Source organism: Amblyomma mixtum, chromosome 2 (genome assembly GCF_055824585.1).
Source record: "Amblyomma mixtum isolate Tamu chromosome 2, ASM5582458v1, whole genome shotgun sequence".
Taxonomy (NCBI): Eukaryota; Metazoa; Arthropoda; class Arachnida; order Ixodida; family Ixodidae; genus Amblyomma; species Amblyomma mixtum.
Window position 1 is genome coordinate 67,694,351 of NC_143013.1, and position 21,262 is coordinate 67,715,612.

At 46.5% G+C, this 21,262-nt stretch overlaps 2 protein-coding genes across 2 annotated transcripts in view; one reads left to right on the forward strand and one right to left on the reverse strand.

Moving 5' to 3' along the window:
* LOC149359634 (hepatocyte growth factor receptor-like) overlaps window positions 1-3,922 on the forward strand; it is a 50,487-nt gene extending 46,565 nt beyond the window's left edge. The window contains 4 exon segments of the mRNA XM_089567716.1: window positions 2,959-3,068; window positions 3,148-3,307; window positions 3,446-3,582; window positions 3,652-3,922. Coding sequence (XP_089423842.1) covers window positions 2,959-3,068; window positions 3,148-3,307; window positions 3,446-3,582; window positions 3,652-3,922 — 678 coding nt within the window.
* Window positions 3,923-8,734: 4,812 nt separating this feature from the next.
* LOC149359636 (histone acetyltransferase KAT8-like) lies at window positions 8,735-12,976 on the reverse strand. The gene is made up of 3 exons (XM_089567717.1): window positions 12,910-12,976; window positions 12,425-12,575; window positions 8,735-8,954 (listed from the first exon to the last, which is right to left on the reverse strand). The coding sequence occupies exons 1-3, from the start codon at window positions 12,974-12,976 to the stop codon at window positions 8,735-8,737; spliced, it is 438 nt and encodes a 145-aa protein (XP_089423843.1).
* Window positions 12,977-21,262: the final 8,286 nt, after the last annotated feature.

Sequence of the window (21,262 nt, forward strand, 5' to 3'; positions counted from 1 at the left end):
GGGCGGCGTAACACAGGGCGCCTGGTGGAGAGTCCCAGATCAGGAATAACCATAGAAATGGACATATCCGTGCTGCTCGTTTGTAAAACAGATGACTTGATAAACACCAGCTGGCCTACGTCGCGTCGCTGTGGTTAATAGGAAGCACAATGGGGCACCGCAGCCTGAGTGAAGCAATGTGGGCGCCCGCCGTAGCCCACCAAATCACGGATGACCGCTGAACGAGGGCTACGCGCTGCTGTCATTGTAAAGCAGGTGATTGAAAGAACGTTACTGCGCTACAACAGAGATAAGGACTAACGCTGCAACATCCTTTCAATCATGAGCCAGTACTAAGTCGCCCAACTTGCTGGTTTACTACAGTAAAGCAGATGATCTGACAGGCATAAACCGTACAGAATACAGTGGCTAAACCATACCAACTATGTTACCATTCATGGGCACTTTGAGTCTACATACCGGGTGTTTTTTTTTTTAGAAGGTCCAAAATTTAAAAAAAAAAGTAAATGGCTTTAGATTTATTTTAGCACTGGGGCTATACTGGAGGCTACGGCGGGCGCCATGCAAGAGGAAAACTGCTTTAATTAGTTTGCTGATTAACTAAATATGTTAATTAACTTTTCTAATTTTTGTTTTAGGGGATATGTTGTATTAGCAAAATTGGAGATCGTCCTCTAAACAGTCCAACCGAGAAAAAACAGTTTTAATTAAAATTTTTTCACGCACGTTACGAGGAGCGAAAAAGTCACCCTGGTAGGCATCTTCACACCGTAACGCAGCGGCGGGAGCGCCTCTGACGTAGATCACTCCGTCCTGCGCTTTGTGTCACGCGTCCCGGACTGACGGCCTGCGCTATCGCTGCTTATCTCGCTTCGCTCCGCGGCCTCACGGAATACCGCGCTGGAACAAAAACGCATTGACACAAAGTGCAGGGCGGAGCGAGCTACGTCACAGGCGCTCACAGACGCTGTGTTGCAGTGTGAAGCTGCCTACCAGGGTGACTTTTTCTCGCTTCGTTACGCGCGCAAAAAATTTTTTCATGAAAATCTTTTTTTTTTGGCTGGACTGTTTGGAAGACGATCTCCAATTCTGCTACTACAACATATCCCCTAAAATAAAAATTATAAAAGTTAATTAACGTATTCAGTTAATCAGCGAACTAATTAAAGTAGTTTGCCTCTTACCTGGTGTCCGCCGTAGCCCTCAGTATAGCCCCAGGGTTAAAATAAATCTAAAGGAATTTACCTTTCTTTAAAAATGTTGGACCTTCTAAAAAAAACACCCGGTATATAGAGCACCAGAAGTTTTAAAGCACAGCTCCCAGCATCGTTCGGAAACCGAGGGACACTGAGGTCTACATGTGGACGAGCCTGACGCCGCACATGAGAGCGAACCTGAAGCAGTACTCATTCAAAATATTCCGAAACTTTTTGTCCTAATGGTATCCAGAAAAAAAAAATAAAGCTGACCTCAGCGCCATTCCAACCGCAGGTAGAGCGAACAGAGAATGCTTTGTTTCCCCGACGCCTTAAACAATTCGGGCATCGCTGTTATTTTTTTATTGCTTGAGTTCGCATAAGAACACAGCACACGAGTAAAAGATCATGGTTGTCGTGTCTCTTGGCAGCCAACTGTGTCTAATGGATTTTCAGTACAACAATGTGGTCCATCAGACTCAAGACATCAGTCTTGCTGCTTTAGACCTCCCGCAAAAGGCTGCGTTGATGGCCGAGTAACTTCCAGCACCGTAACCTTCGTTATAAAGTGCGCGAGCTATACATGTAAAAAAGTTGTAAATTTGCTCTTCGTGCAATATCTGTAGGTGCGTACTATCCAGTATCTATTTTTTGATGTCGCCGAATAGGGCACGAAATTCCCAACCTTTAGTCGATACCAAGTGTTGTGGCAGTTGCGCGGCGCATATACAAATAAATCTATGCGATGGTGGCACACCTTGCTCCTGCTGGCTATGTGACGGGTGCGGACAATCTGGTATTTTTTTTCAGCCAAAATTGAGGCCCGCGGTCCATGCACAGGGTGCGGACTGTATGCAGGAAATTATGGTATATGCAGAATCGACTATCACCGGAACCTCTCGCGCTGCATTTTGTAAATGATAGTTTTTCGCGCATTGCGTTGGATGTTGTCTTGATTGCGTGCGTGCGTTCTGCGCCTCGAGAGTGGGCGAGAGCTATATGGCACTTAAAACAGCTATATTAATAATGCAGCAACAGTCGTTTAACGCGCTTCCGAGCGCCACAAACAGAAGCGGCGGCAATTAGAGTACGTGTAACCACCCACGTGACCAGCGCCGGCTCGTGCTGAAGAAGAGGAGCTGACCCTAGCACACATTCCAGGTCAAAGTCTGCACGGCAAAGTCTGCAAAGACTGCACGGTTGCAGTCAACTGCACACTTATTGTAATCGAGTCGACGTGGCGGTTGACGGAGCGGCAGAGCCAGAGCCCGGCTGAGGCGAAGGTCCCAGTGTTTTGCATAGCGCGTGGTGCCGCTACATCCTTTTTTTTTTTCGGTAATCCGGCACTGGTTACGGGGGTCGGTACATATCAGAAGCGGCGAATGACGCCAAGCGCGCTTGCTAGCTTAGAAAACTGAAGACGGAGGCAAAGACTCGAGTGCGGACCTATGAGACGTCTTAGTATGTTCTACGCCTTTCATACAATGCATTTCATCCTTACATGTAATCTTCTCGGCGAGATAAAGTCAATATATTTATGAGACCTGAGCTTACCTATTGATTATTTGCCTGCGTGTAGCCTGATCTCCAGTGCAAGTAATGGCCGGCAGAGCAATTCGACAGCCAAGAAAAATATTTATGAATCGCAACAACAGCAAATCTCTTCTTTTCACAGCATTTATTTACTCGCAACCTGACAGATTTAGATCAGCCTTAAAAGGTCATTTTAAAAACTCTTATATTTGCATTCGCTATTCTCCAGCAACCAACAGTGAAACAACTCATAACATTTGGCATCCACGTGGCAGAAGGCATGAAGTACTTGGCCGATATAAGGTTCGTGCACAGAGACCTTGCGGCTCGCAACTGCATGTGAGTGCAGCGACATTTTCGTCCCGATTTATGCTGCCGGTTTCATACGCAATGGATTCACTTATCTAACTGATTACAGGTTGAGCGAGGATTTCGTCGTACGTGTTGCCGACTTCGGTCTTTCTCGTGACATCTACGAGAAGGACTACTACAGCAGCGATAACAAGACCAAGCTTCCGGTAAAATGGATGGCTCCAGAGAGCTTGGAGAAAGGCATCTACAGCCACAAGTCGGATGTCGTGAGTCTTGCACGCGATGCGGCATACCGGCTGCTTCAAACAACCTTCCTTAGGTGTAGCACAAGCGTACTGTTCAAAATTTTTAAAACTTATTTTTATGAAAGCGTGTTAAATGGTTCACGTGGTTATTTTTCCCAGTGGTCGTACGGTGTCCTGCTCTGGGAGCTGATAACGCGTGGTGTGACGCCGTATCCGGATGTGGACCATTTTGAAATCGTCGACTTCCTGAAGCAAGGGCGCCGAATGCAGAGACCAGATTTCTGTCCAAGGGAGCTGTTAGTTTTATTCTGCGTTTTTTTTTTTATGGAAAGCATTCAACCCTGATGCCCTATTTTTAAACCCAGGTACAGCATCATGCTGCAGTGTTGGCACAACAACCCCAAAATGCGGCCTCCGTTCAAGAAGCTCGTCACAGAAGTAGCAAGCGTAATTGTCACCCTTGAGACGAGAGAAAGAGAAAAGAGAGCCAACATGGACGTGGATTACGTCAGCAGCAAACATCTAGACCTTACCAACGCTGCCGAGCCACCAGTCATATCGTACCTTCTGTCAGTCAGTTCCACTGCCGACGGAGGTGGCACCGAGTTTCCTCAGGTTCACGAGAGTGTCTTATGAGCTAATTCACTCGTAAGAAATAGGTTTGGTTTATGGGGGTTTAACGTCCCAAAGCGACTCAGGCTATGAGGGACGCCGTAATGAAGGGTTCCACAAATTTCAACCACCTGGGGTTCTTTACGTGCACTGACATCGCACAGTAAACTGGCCTCTAGGACACGTCTCGATTTAACGCAGGACTATGATAAGGACTACTGTTATGACAGTTGGTCTTAGAATAACTTCCTGATTCCGTGTGGAGCCTGCGTAACCTCGTCCTTCTTGTTGAGAGAGTTCGAAACAAAATATGAGCTATTAATATGCGACCTCAGTGTGACAAGTTTTACATATGCGCATAGTTTTGAAAGCATAATTATCGTAAAACTCCGAGCAAGCGCCCCCCCCCCCCCCCTGCAAGTCGAAATCACTGGCAAAGTAGGGGGGGGGGGGGGGGGGGCGCTATCGCGGAACAGCGCCAAATTTCAAGATGGCGGCGACATGTTCCCGCCAGGGAAAAAAAGCGCAGTGCACATGGATTTAAAATTTCATTTAGCTCTAGCAACATGAACTTTATTGAGCGAAAGATTGCTATGTCAATTACTCTCGAGATCATCAAAAGAATCCTCCGAGTCAGTCGCAAAAAAAAAGTTCACAACATTCCGCTTGAAGCGCACCCCGGTCTTCTGGTGCCTCGGCCCCAACGTCTGCCAATCCGCCATGCAGGTCGCCGTCCTCCGAGCCATCGAGTGCGTTAGTAATTCCGCATCCCTTGAAGGAGCGTGCCACAGTCGCCTCAGGTACAGCAGCCCATGACTCGGCAACAAAATCAAGAGCATGCTGGCGCGACGGCTTCTTCAGGTTTCCTTTGGGCGTCCTTTCTTCGCGCATATACCCTTCCCACAAACGCCGTAGGGTGGACTTGAAAGGCTTGTTCCACTAGACGTCAGCCGACTGCAGGATGCTCGTGCACCCCGCAGGCCCATAGAGCACATCGGTAACGCGCTCCTCGAAAGCATTCTTGGCAGCTTGTTTTATGGATGGGCGCCTGGTCCAGTACCAGTAAGCGGCGCACGTCATCGACGTTTGAGCCCCAGATTCTTTACAGCCAATCCTACATCTTTTCTGATGTCATCCAGCCATTTTTTGTGGCGGTGAGACGAACATTTGCTACGAATAAAACAAAAAAATGGCTGAGGCTTAACTTGGTTAACCCTGGTCAGATGCGAAGCATATTGATGGCTAGGCTTGGTAATACATGGCTTTCCTTGGTTGAATACTTGATCATTTTAATACAACCACTAGAAGCCTTCGTCGCGGGGGAAGACAACGGCATGGCTACAGCGGAACGCCGACTAACCCCGAGACGCGCGTTGGGTGGGCGCCTGGATTGCCACGGAAGCCGCGTCCGCCTGCCCGGTGGGGCGAGCGTTTCACCTACACCGAGTGTGAACGCGCGTTCGAAATGCGCGGGAATGCCGCTCGAGGACATTCCGGTGTCTGGGCGATGGCATCGTTCTCCCTCTCCCAGCGCGTAACGGCGATCTGTCGTGACGTCATGTGTCACGTGGTGTGTCGTCACTGTACCACGTGGTCTGCACGGCGCGCAACCACAGCGACGACGCGAGGTGGACCTTCTTCCTCCTCTGTCGTGACGTCATGTGTCACGTGGTGTGCACGGCGCGTAACATGGAGGAAGGAAAGAACTACATGGCGCGTAACCACGGCGAAGGGCTGTAGTGTACCTCTAGTAATATGCTTCGCATAAAAAAAAATCAGCGTTTTGATAGAACGAACTGAGCGACATCGTGATTCCTCTCCCCATTGAAAAAAAAGAATCATTCTCACCTGGTACGCGAAGGCTCGCGAAGACGCTGGCTGGAATTTTCCCGGTTTGTTCCTTGAAAATAACGAAGGCCGGGAGCTTGTGGCCGGTGGCGCGTGCGGCTAAGCAAACCGTGAAGCCTCGTCGGGCACATTGTGTTTGCGATCCGTATGGTGCCTTCGCCGACCACGTTGTTTGTCCTGTTGGCTGGGTTGCTGGGTCCGGGGGAGGGGGCGCTTTCCCGGAACGGCGCGGAAATGTGAAAATGAGAGTGATGTTAGGGGGGGGGGGGGGGGGGGGGGGGCTTGCATGGGTGGGGGCGCTTGTCCGGAATTTTACGGTAGGATCTTAAGTCCCACCTGGTACGACAAACGGTTGCTACACAATTTATATAAAATAGTAAAAAAATGAACAACGTCAAGAGGGGGGGCCTCAGTCCATTAGCCAGCATATTGACAAGAACACTTGTCCTCTTCTGGCTCAGCCGAAGACAAGTCCTCTTTGGAGACGTTGGCTATTGAACTGAGCCTTCCCTCCTGGCTCGTGTTCATATGTGGTATTTGATGCTTTTCTGAAGTTTAAGCATCCAAAGAGTCTATTTAACGCTCACATTACATATGAATTTTGCGAGAGAGAAGGAGAGTAAACTCTATTGCTCAGATGAAAGAGGTGGATGCTGGGTCGTCAGGGAGGGGTCCAATTGCGCCTGTGAGCGTGAGCTGTCAGCTGGGCTCGGGTGATTGTTCATAAGTAAACCTTGTGAAAACCCTGAACAATATGAAATACTTAAGACATACTAAACAAAATAAAAGTGAAGATTTTATGTGGTACCGATTCCTCTGTCACTGTGGCGCCTACTACGTAAGCAGTCTCAAAAATTTTCACAATACAGTCGAACCTCGTTATAAAGAAATGGTTTATAAAGAAGTAATGGATATAAAAGAGGTTTAGAATTGGGGCCCCAAGAGAATTGCCGGCTGCAAGTGTGCATACGCAGAACCCAATCCAGTCTTGGGCTTTTGCGTTCGCGTTAACCCAAGTCCCAAAAATCGATAACTATCATGGGCCCCCAAGCCGTCTTGGGTCACCCTCGCGAGTGACGAGAAGTTGCAAGATAGCCAGGAGAGAGAATTAAGAGAGCAGATGACAATTCATCAATGTTTTCCTTCTCAAAACGTGACATTCTCCGAAAGACGCCGTGTCTTCAATGCTTCCAACGTCAAGCCATCCTTTGCGAGACTTATACTGCCGCCGGCCATGTCATCAGTAAATCGCTTCTGGCAACGGCAGAAATAGATCTTCGATGTCAGCCCAACTCAAATCAGTGTACAGCAGATGATCGCAGAGCAAACCTGCCGCCCTTCGATTGATTTTTGCCATTTTCGGGCTATAACGAAGTACTGCCATAGTGCTGCATGTGGAAGCACTTGCTCGCACCTGGAAGAAGACAAAGACGCGTACGCCGAAACAGGCCAACCACACAGCCTTCAGCGATGAGCCAAGGAGGCCATGAGGAACATGTCTCACCTTGGCAACATAAGACCGCTCCCGTTCCGTACTGCGAGGTGTCAGCGCAGAGTTTGAATGGCATGCAAAATTCAGGCAGTACAAGGATGGGGTTTGAAGAGAGGGTCCTACATTCAGGCGTCCCTTTGAGTCATATCCTGAGAAATTTCGACTTCGCAACAAATTTCTGCCAAGGAAACAGAGGCGCTTACCCATACTACAGGCGTTTATCCAAACCCCGAGATATTCATACCCTGCCAGTCTGGGTATCTCGTGGATGGATGGATGGAAGATAGGAGAGCCCCTTTTGAAATGGGGTGGTGGTAGTTGCCACCACGCTTGGCTTTTTTTTTACTTTAATTTCTTTTAACTGCGCAATGAATCGGTCTATAAATTCGCCATTTTCTTTAAACACAATTCCCCCCCACCCCCCCACTTTTGAGCCACGAATCTTTCAATTTCTTTTCGCTATCTTCTACTGCCGAGTCATTAATAGTATGATCATTATCTCTAATCCCTAGGCCCTTAGGATGAGTGACTCTGCCTGCATTGACATCAGGATAGATGCCGCCACATTCTAGTAGAAGAGGGTCAATTGTTTCTACAAATTTACCACAGACTGCACGTGTCGTCTTTTTGGTTAAGTACCTTGTCTGAGACAAAATTCACTGATTGGTCAAGAGAGGTCACGTGACTTTGTGCCGTCCTAACAACCTGCCATGATGAACCACCCTGATTGGTTGAGAGAGGTCATGCAATTTTGTGATGTCATCGAAACCTGCGCATCAAAACTGTGAGGAACCATTTTCTAGACAGCAACCTAGATAGTTGAAATCAAAAACGAAGCAATGTCAGCTCCATCACAGCACAGCGGATACTGCTACGGCAGCTAGCAGTCCGAATACGGCAGTTGATGGACCAAAAATTTCAAAGAAACTGAAGCAAACACACAAAGAAGTTTCAAAAGAAGCTGCAACAAATGTGAAATCTACAGCTATTGCATTTCACTCTTAAGACAACTTAAGTGTCCCCTTCAGCTTTTGTAGCACTGCTACGTCCCCAAAACTTCACACCGCACTGCTTGTAATAAACATCCTTAAACTTTATTTTCACTATATTACAAGATAATACAACTCCCATTGCAGGAATGACGATGACTATTAAATAATGAGGAAAAAAAATGACGAGCTGAGCGCAGTGTTTCGCAAAGCATTTTGTGCTCCACAAGTTCTTCAGAATAAAAACTGGCCACATGTGCACACGACTAAATGAGTGAGCACTGAACTCAAAGAAATGAGCAGGATATTCTTCCCGAGCAACTGTATTTAGCTCTTGCATGTTGCTTCTTGACAGTCCATGATGTCTCCTATATGGAGCTTGACTGCTTCCGCCAGCGCCTGCAATAGAATGTGGCCTACATGCATTGCTAAGAAATGCTTAAGCCATGAGCACCAGCCTCTCCTAGTGCACAGATTCGTGCAGGCCAGTGTAGAGGCATGCACTCCCTAGACTTTCTTTCCCTGTTTGGGCCTCTTCTTAGGAGGCGTCCATCGGAGGCACGCGGAGTCGACTTCAAGCCGAGGCCTCTTGTACTGGGCACTCTTCAGGTGTTCTTCCACAAGCTTTGGCGTCACGCAGATCACGTGCTGGCCCTTCCAGTATTTGACCATGTTGAGGCTCTGCAGCGTGGTCACTATGTCACTCGGCGTGATGCTGGTCATCTGGCTGAAATGAGATCCACACCGAAACCATTAAGTACAAAAAAAATGGCACGGTGAGCATAGATATGTCACACCAAAGCACAACTTTACAGAGTACAGGCTTTAGAACCACCAACACTTGTAATATATGTTTAGAAGCTGACACTTTGTTCCAATTTTCTGCTCAACTTTCACTAACAAAGTACAGGGCATCCGCTTTGTCCTGCTGGTAGTTATGAGCCAGCAGCATGGAAAGATTCTATTCAAATTTCATCTGACTGCTATCTTTTTTGCTTTCTCACTAGCTCAAGCAACACAAGAGCCTGTGTTGCCACTGAGAGGGGTGGTGCTTCAGCCAATAAAATAATAGTGAAGAGGAAGTGAACGCAGGATAGAATGCAAACACAATCACCATGGGACATGATGGCGTAAGCCAAGAATCACCATGACTGCCAACTTCTAACAGAGTTGGCAGAGGATAAAAAAGTGCTGCGAGACATTTGATTTTTTGTTATCAAAGGGTTACTGGAAAATGTGAAATGGTAAGATAGTACCCCCAAAAACTAATGAATACATATGAATGATATTGCTTCCAGGTTTTAACAAATGGTAGGGAATGTTTCCAATCAGCCATTAAGACACATGAACACATCCAAGGGAGACTTCTCACATCCCGAGGTAGGCCGCACCTCATAAATACAGTAGACTCCCTTTAAGATGAACTCCAAGGGACCATGAAGACTGTTCATCTTATCAGAAGTTCATCTAATTAGGAGTGCTTCTTAAAATGATGTTCGAGCATGCAGTGTGTGTCCAAATACTTCGTATATGTGAACAAAGCCATGAAATAGTCTTTTAGGAAAAAATAATTGCAACATAAGCATTTATTGCACTACTAGTACAGTGCATCAGGCACTGTTGAGTGTTGCCCAGTCTTATTTTTTTTTGTGTCTGTCGAGAAAATCGTCTGCTTGCTACAAGCGTAAGCATATCACTTAACCTTTCAAGATATCCTTCAGTGCCCTCACAGGGGAGGAGCAGCGACAGTTCTGCTTTCACAGAATCGCCCTTTCAACGGAGACGTGGTTAGGTCTCTGTGCCTCCCCGCGTCGCATGGATCGTCGGCGGTGCAAAAAAGCTTTCAATTTTTTAGCTTTTTTTTCTTTCCTTCCGCTGAAATACAGCTCGAATGGTCGAGTAAAGCTGCATGGCTTGGGCACGGCTGGTCGTGAAATTTCATCTTAACCAATTAGCACGTGTGCAGTGTACATCTTAAGCAGATTTTTTTTGTATTGACTCTATGGGAAACCAAACAAATGACCACCACTGTTCATCTTAACCAAGGGTTCATCTTAAGCAAGTTCGTCTTAACGGGAGTCTACTGTACTGCCATCTTTTCGTGCAGCAATCTCTCTAAAAGCGTTCTCAAACTTACACAGGAATCAGCTGGGATGGCAATGCAGTTCTATCTTATCAATTTATGCTTGCTTGTTCCAAACCTCTGGCTCATTCGAACTGATGCTTCAGTTCCGACAAAATCACATGTACTATTGCAGGGGCAAAAATGGCCAGTGATTAAAATGAATCAGCATAGCAACGATTAACAAAGCATAACAGTGCAGAAGCTTGTCTCGAACGCAGCAGTGCGGGGCTGCATGACAGCTGCCACTGCAACCTCACGCCTGGCTCCCTTGAGGAACACTGAGGACAAATGGAAGTTGGCCTGTACCGATACTAATTACAAAGAGACCATTTCACGAAAAACGGAGCTTTCATAAGGTAGAAAAAGTCAAAAAAGGCCGCCACCGTCTAGAAGACAAAGTAACGAACGTTAGCTGTTTGGTTTACTAGAAATGATATGCATGAGACTAAAGAGAGGTACACCAATGGGAATACGAATTTGTACGTTTATTTCCCCATATGATAAACACACTCACAAACATTTCACTTGCAGGTGGTTGTTTCTACAATGCTATTGTAGATGGCGCTACAAGTCTCAATGCGAGATGTGCTGTTTTCTAGTTGCTGCCACAGATGGAGCTGTGATCTCAGGGTGGTAGCAGACCCCACGAAATCTCGAAACGTGGTGAGTAAGAGCTACCGCTCCTAAAAACAAAATGCAGGTGTCGCCACCACTGCCCGATATTGCACATAATATGTGTGCATTGAAAACAGTTTTGGGCGCGGAACCCAGAGGGTACGGCAAATTGCCAATCACTTCAAAACGGTGACAACCCGTCCTTTTCGGAAAGGACGTCATGAGTTTGAATCGACTGGTGGGAAAATTTTTAAACCCTATTTTCTTGGCCATAAATGCGCCTTTTGTTGCTGGAAAGACACCAACTTAGCCAGAAAGAGACAGAGAATCCATTTTTACTGAGAACAACAATGGAGCTGTCCACATTGTCTGTTTAAACACAGTTATGACAGTGCTTTTGGCACTTAGTCCTGGCTTGCTAATATACCAGGTGTCTCAGCGAAGGTGAACCAGAATTTTTACAAATAGGCTCTTTGAGGTATGAAGGCGGCTTTTGCGGCACAATAATGCGTGCTCTGGCGGACATCAGAAAATAATGTTTAGTTGGCTGGACTGCCTGAAAAAAAGGGAATTCTGATACATGTTAAAAAATATTTTTTATTCATTCAATTTGCTGCACTACCTTGCTATAACATGTATCAAAATGCAGCTAAATGAAGGGCATTCATTGCAAAAAAATTGAGATGCCTAAACAGTATACATAACATCAACAATTTGTAAAAATTGCAACTATGCAAACAATTTGTTATGCACCTATGCATAACATAACAATTTGCAAAAGTGTAGAATTGTTGGTCCAGCTTGGCAAACAGCTTAGTACAAACACACAGGACAAAGAGAGAGAAACATTGCCAAGAGTGATCATGGCATGTTCCTTGTCCCACGTATTTACGCTAAGCTGCTTTCCAAACGTTTCCCGATTCCTCTCGTTTGAAATCACTGCACTGGAGCAGCAACAGTGGTGTGGTGCTTTTCATATTTCAAACGTGGGACAAAATGCACTTTCAACTCATGCCACATGCTCACGCACTCGCCAGTGATGCTGGTGGCTGTGAAGAAAGCACAGCAGGTAGTGTTGCTAGGCAGACTCACGTGCCGTTACAACACCCGATGTCTGTGTTGCTAGTTTGGTTCAGGTTTATTGGGGTCTAACGTCCCAAAGCGACTCAGGCTATATATGAGGGACGCCGTAGTGGAGGGCTCCGGAAATTTCGACCACCTGGGGTTCTTTAACGTGCACTGACATCGCACAGTACACGGGCCTCTAGAATTTCGCCTCCATCGAAATTCAGCCGCCGCGGCCAGGATCGATCCCGCGTCTTTCGGGTAAGCAGCCAAGCGCCATAACCACTGAGCCACCACGGCAGGGCTGTGTTGTGTTGCTAGTTTTCTTTTCGTGTTGACCTCATGTCGAGGCCAAGGAAAAAAGTTGTGGCGGAGGGAATTGCTGGTCTCACCTGAGGTCCTTGATGGACAGGGCACCACGGACATCCCTCAGGATTTCCAGGAGCACCCAGGACCAGTAGCTGCGGTAGCTGAGCTTGCCGAGGTCGGAGAGGGGCTTCTCGGGAGATCCCACTGTGCCTTCCAGCTTGGACAACTCATAGCCTGGGCGGGAAGAAGGTGCAGCAAAAGTAGACATTAGCATCATCATCATCAGCCTGACTACACCCACTGCAGGGCAAAGGCCTCTCCCATAACTCTCCGATTAACCCTGTCCTTTGCCAGCCGCGGCCACCATATTCCCGCAAATTTCTTAATCTCATCTGCCCACCTAATTTTCTGCTGCCCCCTGCTACGCTTGCCTTCTCTTGGAATCCACTCCGTTACCCTTAAGGACCAGTGGTTATCTTGCCTTCGCATTACATTCCCTGCCCAAGCCCACTTCTTCCTCTTGATTTCAACTAGGATATCATTAACCCACGTTTGTACTCTCACCCACTCTGCCCGCTTCCGCGCACCACAACCAAGCGCATGAATGCCTGGCCAGCAATGGGGACCGACTTCATACCAGTTTCACAATGAAAACTGAACAATGTGCCCTGCTGGCACCACTCGTGTATTACAGTAAAACCTGGATGCGACGAAACTGAGAAAAGTCAGCGATTTTTCATTACATGCAGATTTCATGCAAAGTCGTGAAAAGACAACGCAGAATGGGAACCAAAATGAGGAATAAATGTAGGTGCAGTCACCTTGAAAATGTTCAGAGTAAATCCCCGTTAGTACTTGAAGTCATAAATGCGAAAAAACATTTCGTGATCATAATGCGACCAGGGCAGCAGCCACCACCATCTCCACCGTGGCTTTCACAATACTGTTATTACTATGCGTGGCGTGGAAAGAGTGGGGGAGGTCCCCTCTCTCGGTCTGTCTGCCTAGAGACGGACTCTTCACTTCGCGTCGCCAACGCTCTCCGCTACCTGTGTTCCTGGCACGCGTCTGCTCTCGGCGCTGGAATCACGTGAGCAACCGAGTGGCGGCTATGGGAATGCACTGCTCGTCCTGTGTATTCTTTGCTATGTCCTCATGTCTTCTGCAGCTTCTGACCTCTAGGGCATCTTCCGCAGCTTTTGAGCATGAACAGTTGTAGTGCCATTTGGAGTGACGTTGGAAAAGAGAACACTGCAGAGGGTGCCACATTTACCACATAGCAGATGCACCGACGGTGTGTTGTTTTGTTTTAGTATAATGGGACTTGCTAAAAAGAATTTAAGGGGGGCCCTGGTCTTTGAAAAAAAATTTTTATTAATGAAATCACAGTTATGAAATTTCCAGGCCACATGTACTTTTGTGCGCTGATTCTGGATATGTCATTTAATTTCGTGTAAAACAATTCCTTGAGCACTTGTGCAATTTTTATGCAAGTATTTTGGGAAAAGTTTTGCAGAAAATTTGCTGCAGGAAACTCGCTTAAATGCAAGCCATTGGGTTCTCTTGACACCAAGGAATGCAATAAGGGTAATATTATCATCCTGGCTATCATAGAACTTGAGTTATAGTGTTTTGAAGTTGTCACTTCAGAAATGAGAAGAAAAGTTTGTATTCCTGTTCCTGAATTGGCAGCTTCGGTACCCTATAACTCAAGTTCTATGATAGCCAGGATGATAATTTTACCCTTATTGCAATCCTTGGTGTCAAGAGAGCCCAATGGCATGCATTCCAGTGAGTTTCCTGCAGCAAATTTTCTTACATGCTCGCTCCAAAAGACTTGCATAAAAATTGCACAAGTGCTCAAGGAATTGTTTTACTCGAAATTAAATGATATATTCAAAAACAGCACACAAAATACATGTGGCCTGAAAATTTCATTACTATATCTAGATAAATAAAATTTTCTTTTCAAGACCAGGGTCCCCCCTTAAAAAAAAGCCTGCTGGCTCATGCCAGTTAAGTATACTAAGGTTTCACGGCGCAACGCGTTCACTGTGTTCCTTCACTGCCATGGCAGATACTCCTGATCATGGCAGTTCATGCTTCATATCATGAAATTATTGCGTGGTTCGCTAAATTCCGAACAACACAGCAGTAGTTCATATGCAGCCGGTGAGTGAGTTTGCTATATCAGGGTCATCCAGTTCAACGCCTTCATTACATGGAGTTCACAAATACTCAAGCTTCAATGGGTGCGGTGTGGGGGAATCGAGAAAATTCGTAATATCGAGGAATTTGCTGCATGGAGGTTCATTACATCCAGATTTGACTGTACACGTGGCTGATAAAAAGCATAAATTCAATAGACATGATCTTAGCCAATTACAGTTGCCATCACCTACACACACCGTAAAGTAAAATGTTGCCACCTATGGCAAAACTACGGTAGCAAGTATACAAGGGGTACAACTGTCAAGCTCACTTATAACGAACTTGGCCGCATATTCTGGAAGTGCCCACAAAGTTGAAATGTCTTAATGGGTGTGAATTAAATTCGGTGCCTTCTCGAATCACGTCAGTTGCATAGAAGCTCCCACTGCCTATATGAAATAAACATCAGTTGTTTGTGTCTGACTTTGCATTTTTGGCTCTAATATGGGAAGCCCACTGACTATAAACTTTGTTTATACAAAAAGCGCAATCCACATAAGCATCAGGGTCTATATATACAGTAGAATCTCGATAAACGGAAATCGGTTAAACGGAACTACCGCTTAAACGGAACAAACGCCTCGCGATTGGTTGGTTTTGTATTAAGCCAATGTAAAAAAAATCTCGTTAATCGGAACTCAAATTTTGCGACCACCGCGTTAACGGAACCGAAAAACTCGAAACCGCAACTAGTTGGACAAGCGCAGTGCCATCGCGGTACGCATCAATGCTCCCCTCCTCCTCCTCCTCCCCTCGTCACCTCTCCGGTTTCCGTCTCCGGCGGTTTCCGGTTTGCTCGTACACTGCCTAGAGTCACTGGAAAAAATTTCAGAGTACCGCAAAGGTCGGAATTTGACTGGCAACACTGAGCGGCCACTGCCATTTACCTTCCAAGCCGACTGCGTCGCAGGAAGGTCGCCGTGTTGAAAGAGCTTGATATTCGGTGACATATCGGGTTAAGTGTTCACTGAAGCGCAAATACTTCGTGCTCGGAGACAATGGTTAATCAGAAGAGAAAAAAATATTGTTATTTTGTGCGAAGTAATGCAGTCGGCGGTTGTTTTACTCCGCGGTTGCGTTTACTGCAGGAATTGTACTATGATTGTGAGCAGCATCTTAGCGCTGCTATCGGGAGCTTGTGCACGCCTCTTTTTCCCCTTCCGCGGAGCAAGCTACGAAGGAAACATTTCGCCACTCCGAGCAGCAAAGAGACAAGCTCGTGCTTTTGGGCAGTGATCATCGTGGACCGCCATGGGACCGCCGTCTAGTTCAAGCAGGACGAAAATACTTGACATTAGCTTCTTCTTCCCATCCACTCTAGGCTTCTCGAAGTCTTCAGCGCAAAAGTGGTCCTGCAAATGTTTGTTGTACAGTTAGAAGAGCGATGATGGTCACCAGAATGCTGGGCTGCCCTAGGAGGCTCCCAGGGCTTTTTCGAGTGAAGCCCTGTTTCAAATATGTGGAACAAGAAAAACATGGAATATAGCTGTAATAATAGGGAGTTTTAGAATAGGGGGCCCCAAGCTTTGGGGGCCCCAAGAAGTTTGGGGCGTTGAAGTGCGCATGCGCAGAACGCAAGCCCCGCCCTGCGTCTTGGGTTAACGTTAGCGGCGAACGCTATTTAGCCAAAATAGCGTGCGCCCCAACGCTGCTCTGCGTTCAGGCAACATGGCGGCGCCCGTCGAAGCGGAGCCTCTCACTACACCACCGATTCGTTGTTGTCGCTGCGCTGTGCCCCACGTTCACGGCAAACGAAATGCACACGAAGCTATCGCTTTGTCTGATGATGCCCTCACCACAAAGTTTTAGCGATAAAACACCCCAGATTTTCAGATTGCTTCTGTGTTTACATTGCTGCTAGGCTTAGCGAGTATACGTCGTTTGACGTCAGAGAGCGCGCGAGGTTCAAACAGGCGTGAGCCCCAACGCCGCTCTACGTATGTACAGGCAACATGGCGGCACCCGTCGAAGCGGGGCCTTCCGCTTCACCACCGATTCGTTGTCGCCGCTACTCTGTGTATTAAGTTAACGGCAAACAAAAGTCACACGAAGCTATCGCTTTGTCTGATGATGCCCTCACCGCAAAATTTTAGCGATGAAATGCCCTATATTTTCAGATTGCTTCTGTGTTTACAAAGCTGCTAGGCTAAGCGAGTACGCATCGTTTGGTTGCCGTAGAGATGACTTGGTGGGACGTTCGAATGGAGTTCTTCGACTCAGTAAAAACACACTTATAATTTTTACTCTTAAATCGTATGTCTGCAATAATAACAGTTTCTGACGATGAAATGAACGCATATTTTAAAATCTTTTTTAAGAGTATCTTTTTGGTTTGCCGTAGTGGCGCTGCAGTCGATAAACGCAAGCCTGGCTCCGCTGCGTAGGGGAGACCCCTATTCTAAAACTCACCGGCGCACTCGTACGTAGCGCTGGGGCCCGCTATTTCCTTGGGGCCCCCAAGCGTTGGGGCCCCCTATTCTAAAACTCCCTATTAAGCTGAAACACCCAAATAAAGAGGCAAAGAAAAAGAATACGTTTTAAAGGTTTCTAAGTTTACGCAGTGACACTTAAAATAGCTCATTTGAGATGTAAACACGCATGTCGCCGCAAACACGCAGCTTCAAGGATTGCTAACATTTGACCAATTTCTATTTTTCTACCAGTCCCAACACAACTGAATAGAAAGCGGCCGTTACGTGAACGTAAGACATGCCCAATCATGCTTTTATTTACTGCGATCGTCACGGTCCGCGTGCTAGGCACGCGGACCGTGACGAGCTGCTTAGCGTGCTAGGCACGCTAAGCAGCTATACTGCGGCCGACTGATTACTGGAGGGCATCGCGGATGAGGTCCCCATATGATCTTCTACCTGCAAACACAAAAGCAAACTAGCAGCACCCAGTTGGCCATGACATCAAAAGCAAAAATACATCTGGGGCGTCCATATTACCTGCTGGCTGTATAACCCTAACGAAGTTTAACCACTCAATGGACTAGACAGGAGAAAATTTACTGATGTTTAGTCATGTGACGCGACAATTATACGAAGGCAGTTCGATTTACCCTCGGTGACATTTTTACCCTTTCATACTTTTCCTCTAAAAAATTCTGTTACTGTAAGCCGTGGCTTAACAAGCCCGTCATAGTTTTTTCTGGCGTGGAGGTGGGCAATGGTGGGACAAGCGAGTGGTGGGTGGGTAGGCAGCCCCTTAGCTAAGGGATGCGTGGGAAGATGGCTAGACGGTTGGGCTCCTGGGGTGAGTGGGTGAAAATATATAGTTGAAACTATTTAGGAGGTTGTAGCGGTGGTCGGAGTTCTCAGTCCGGATCCCTATTGGAGTATACACTGCGGTCTGTGATCTTTCGACGATTTATTTTTGACTCGTTTAGTCTGAGCTAGTCAGAGCTACCTCACAACCCTAGTGCATTGGCTAGTTATGAATACTGATACTCCGACTTCGTGGGCAGGCCCGCATCACCAAAGAATTTGAATTGCGAGTTAAATGACTCCGTCTGTATTGCGTGCTATTTTCGTGCGTTGTTTCAAGCGTTGGTCTGTAGCTTGCAGAGTCGCAGTTCCTACCCTTTGTCCAGTGTCTCAGACGGTGGAGGGTAGACTCGACGGGATAGTCGTAAGTGCTAAAGTATGTCGGTGTAAGTTAGTAGTTGGTTCCACGACATCTGTATTGTGTGGGCTGGGGAAAAAATCTCGGGCTTTCTTGTGATTCTGGTGGGAAGCTGTTTTTTCCACTTATTTTCATTTTTTTCGCTGTTTCTTTTTCATTCCGCTGCTACGTAGGATTCTAGCGGTTGAAGACATGGTGAAGTTAGATGGATTGGTGGCAGGATGTGCTATCTGTTGAAAGTGGTGTCGTTTGTATGCGATAGAGAATATTGTTCATCATCATCATCAGTTAACAACGTCCGCTGCAAGAGAAAAGCCTCTCCAATATCCCTGCGATTCATGTGCCAGCTCGCTGCGTTGACCTAAATTTAAGTTGAACCCTTTTCGTTAGCTTCGAAGTTTCCGCCTGACAGGCGAGTGCCGGTAACATGCACCTGCCATACACATTCCTCCTTAAGGACACTGCGAAACTATTGTACGTCACCGTCACCTAAATGGGACTGCCATATCCACAGCATCCCATTCTTATTGTCCTAGTTATTTCACTATCGCCGTCTGCATCTGCGATCACTACCTGCTCAAAATAGAGTGTTATTGTTGTTCACTGCGGTGAAAATCAAGCCAATGCTCTCATTACGGGGGGTTCCAAGCTTTGTTCGTGCAATCAGGCGCAAACACATCATCGTATTACCCAACACTTTCTATAGAATGTGGTCTTAAAAACCGAGAAGTTCTGCGCTTCCTGAGCCTCTTCCTACGTCCTGCAAGCGGCGCCTCAAACGCCAAAAAAGGAACGCATGGTTTTTCGTAGTATCAGTGCCACTCGTCCATAGAGGAAAAAAAACTGAGAAGGGAGCGCGACGCCAAGCGGCCAGCTTTCGCAAGCCAATTGCTCATGAAGCCGCTCAATCCTCCGTTTTTCGCTCTCCCAGTCAGTCCTTTATGTTTTGGTTCTGGTATGTTTTAGCGTACGCGGCACTTCGAGCGGGCGTCTACAACAAAGAGGGTGATTTACACGATCTAGTTAGTTTGCCGCGCTAGTCCGCACATGCGCGCGCGCAACGGAGCTAGATATTACCGCACGCTATAACGTGGCGTGATCACGGGGGGACCGACTTTCTCCTTTTTATTTTTACTTTTTATGACTGAATTCAAGGCTGTCGCCGGACGCTCCCTCCTCAGTTTTTTTTCCTCCATGCACTCGTCGAACAAGTGCGCGAGCCGATAAGCGTGATGGCGCGACTCCTACCGGCATCTTGTTTCTTCTTATAGTGTATGTTCCTCCTTTTCGCCGGTTTGTGCCCTGGTCGCCCGTTGCTGCAAGCGTGGCGCAATCCTATTTATTCAACTCTTGCCGCTGCCTTGTTCGCCAAAGATTCCGCTTGCTCCTTTGGTTCCTTCAGCAATCTGAGTTCTGCGCGCGTCAGTAGATAGCCGCCATGCATTTTCTCCTGAACTTTGTCGCTTTTTTGTGTGTCCGTGTGCATGGAGACTGTGCAGGGCACGGAAACTAGGTTCAACTTGTTCAGCGCTAAACGGGAGCTTTCAGTTAAACTCGGAGAACTGCTACTCTATCCGAAACATTAGACCGGCTACTGCACTCTCTATAGAAGCAGTTTAGGCAGCCCATATCCCCTGAGCAGTGAACTTCGGCTGAGATTGGAAGTTTCAGCGCACTCTCTCCACGGGAAAAAAGGAGCTGGAAGATGTTTACTTACTTTGCTTGTTTCAGGCAGCGGAGCTATATCGACATTTGTGATCCGTCGCTGAATCCGCTCAACATAAATGAAGTGGTCTCCTTATGGGCAGTCCTAAAAAGTGATATATTCCAGCAAAGATTCTCAGTAAGTGCCTTTCGGCTAAGGAGTGCAGTTGTGCACAGTGTCAGAGGGGGCTATCTTGTAGCTGTCGCCATTTGTAGTGAAGTCGCTAATTTAAAATATTTTATGTCCTTCGGGAGTTGCGTAAATGTGGTACGAAGCCACCTTCCGAAGAAAAGCGCTCCCTAGAAGTGGGCGATGCTCCAGTTCGAGGAACACAATACTGCCAAATCCCTGTAAAGCATCGTGATTGGCCGCGAAGCATGAGTCGAAGTATACATCATCTTGCGGTGCTACTACAGTGTGAAAGCGTCGATGTCAATCGCCTGCGGGCGACTTTCAATGGAGGCGAAATACGAGCAGCGGCGGATATGCTGAGCGAATGCGAGGCGGTCTAATTATTCCGCAGCCCTCCGCTACGGCTTCCCTATAGTTCACGTGTCCCTGCGGAAGGTTAAACCACACAATTTACAATTTATTTAACTAATGTCGTTTATGTAGATGCCCGCACACCGTTCCAGAGGCGTTTACAGGCACTTGGCGTCGTCTTCACGCGCCCATTTCGACGGGGCAAGCTCATAAAGCCTGAGGCAGACTTCATGAATTCATTTTTTTGCATTTAAAAAGAACACTTATAAGAGCAAGAGTAACGACGTAGCATCTCGTTTAAACAACTTGGGAAATTTTTACAATAGGTAGCTATTAAACCGTTTCTTACCAGCTACACCGAGTGCTATTCAGGAAAGGAATAAAGAAAGCAGAAAAGAAGGAAAGAAATAACGAAAGAAAGAAAGGAAGAGAGAAAGAAATGAAGCAGAAAAGAAAGAAAAAAAGAAAGAAAGAATGAAAGAAAGAAAGAAAGAAAGAAAGAAAGAAAGAAAGAAAGAAAGAAAGAAAGAAAGAAAGAAAGAAAGAAAGGAAGCACGAAAGAAGGAAAGGGAGAAATAAATAAAAAAGAAAGAAAAACAGAAAGAAAGAAAGAAAGGAAGAAAGAAAGAAAGAAAGAAAGAAAAGAAGGAAGCAAGGCAGAAAGAAAGAAAGAAAGAAAGAAAGAAAGAAAGAAGGGAAGAAAGAAAGAAAGAAAGAAAGAAAGGAAGGAAGGAAGGAAGAAAGAAGGAAAGATAGAAGGGAAGGAAGAAAGAGAAAAGGAAAGAAAGAAAAAAGAGAGAAAGAAAGAGAGAATGAATGAAAGAAGAAAGAAAGAAAGAAAGAAAGAGAGAGAGAAAGAAAGAAAGAAAGAAGGAAAGAAAGAAGGGAAGAAAGA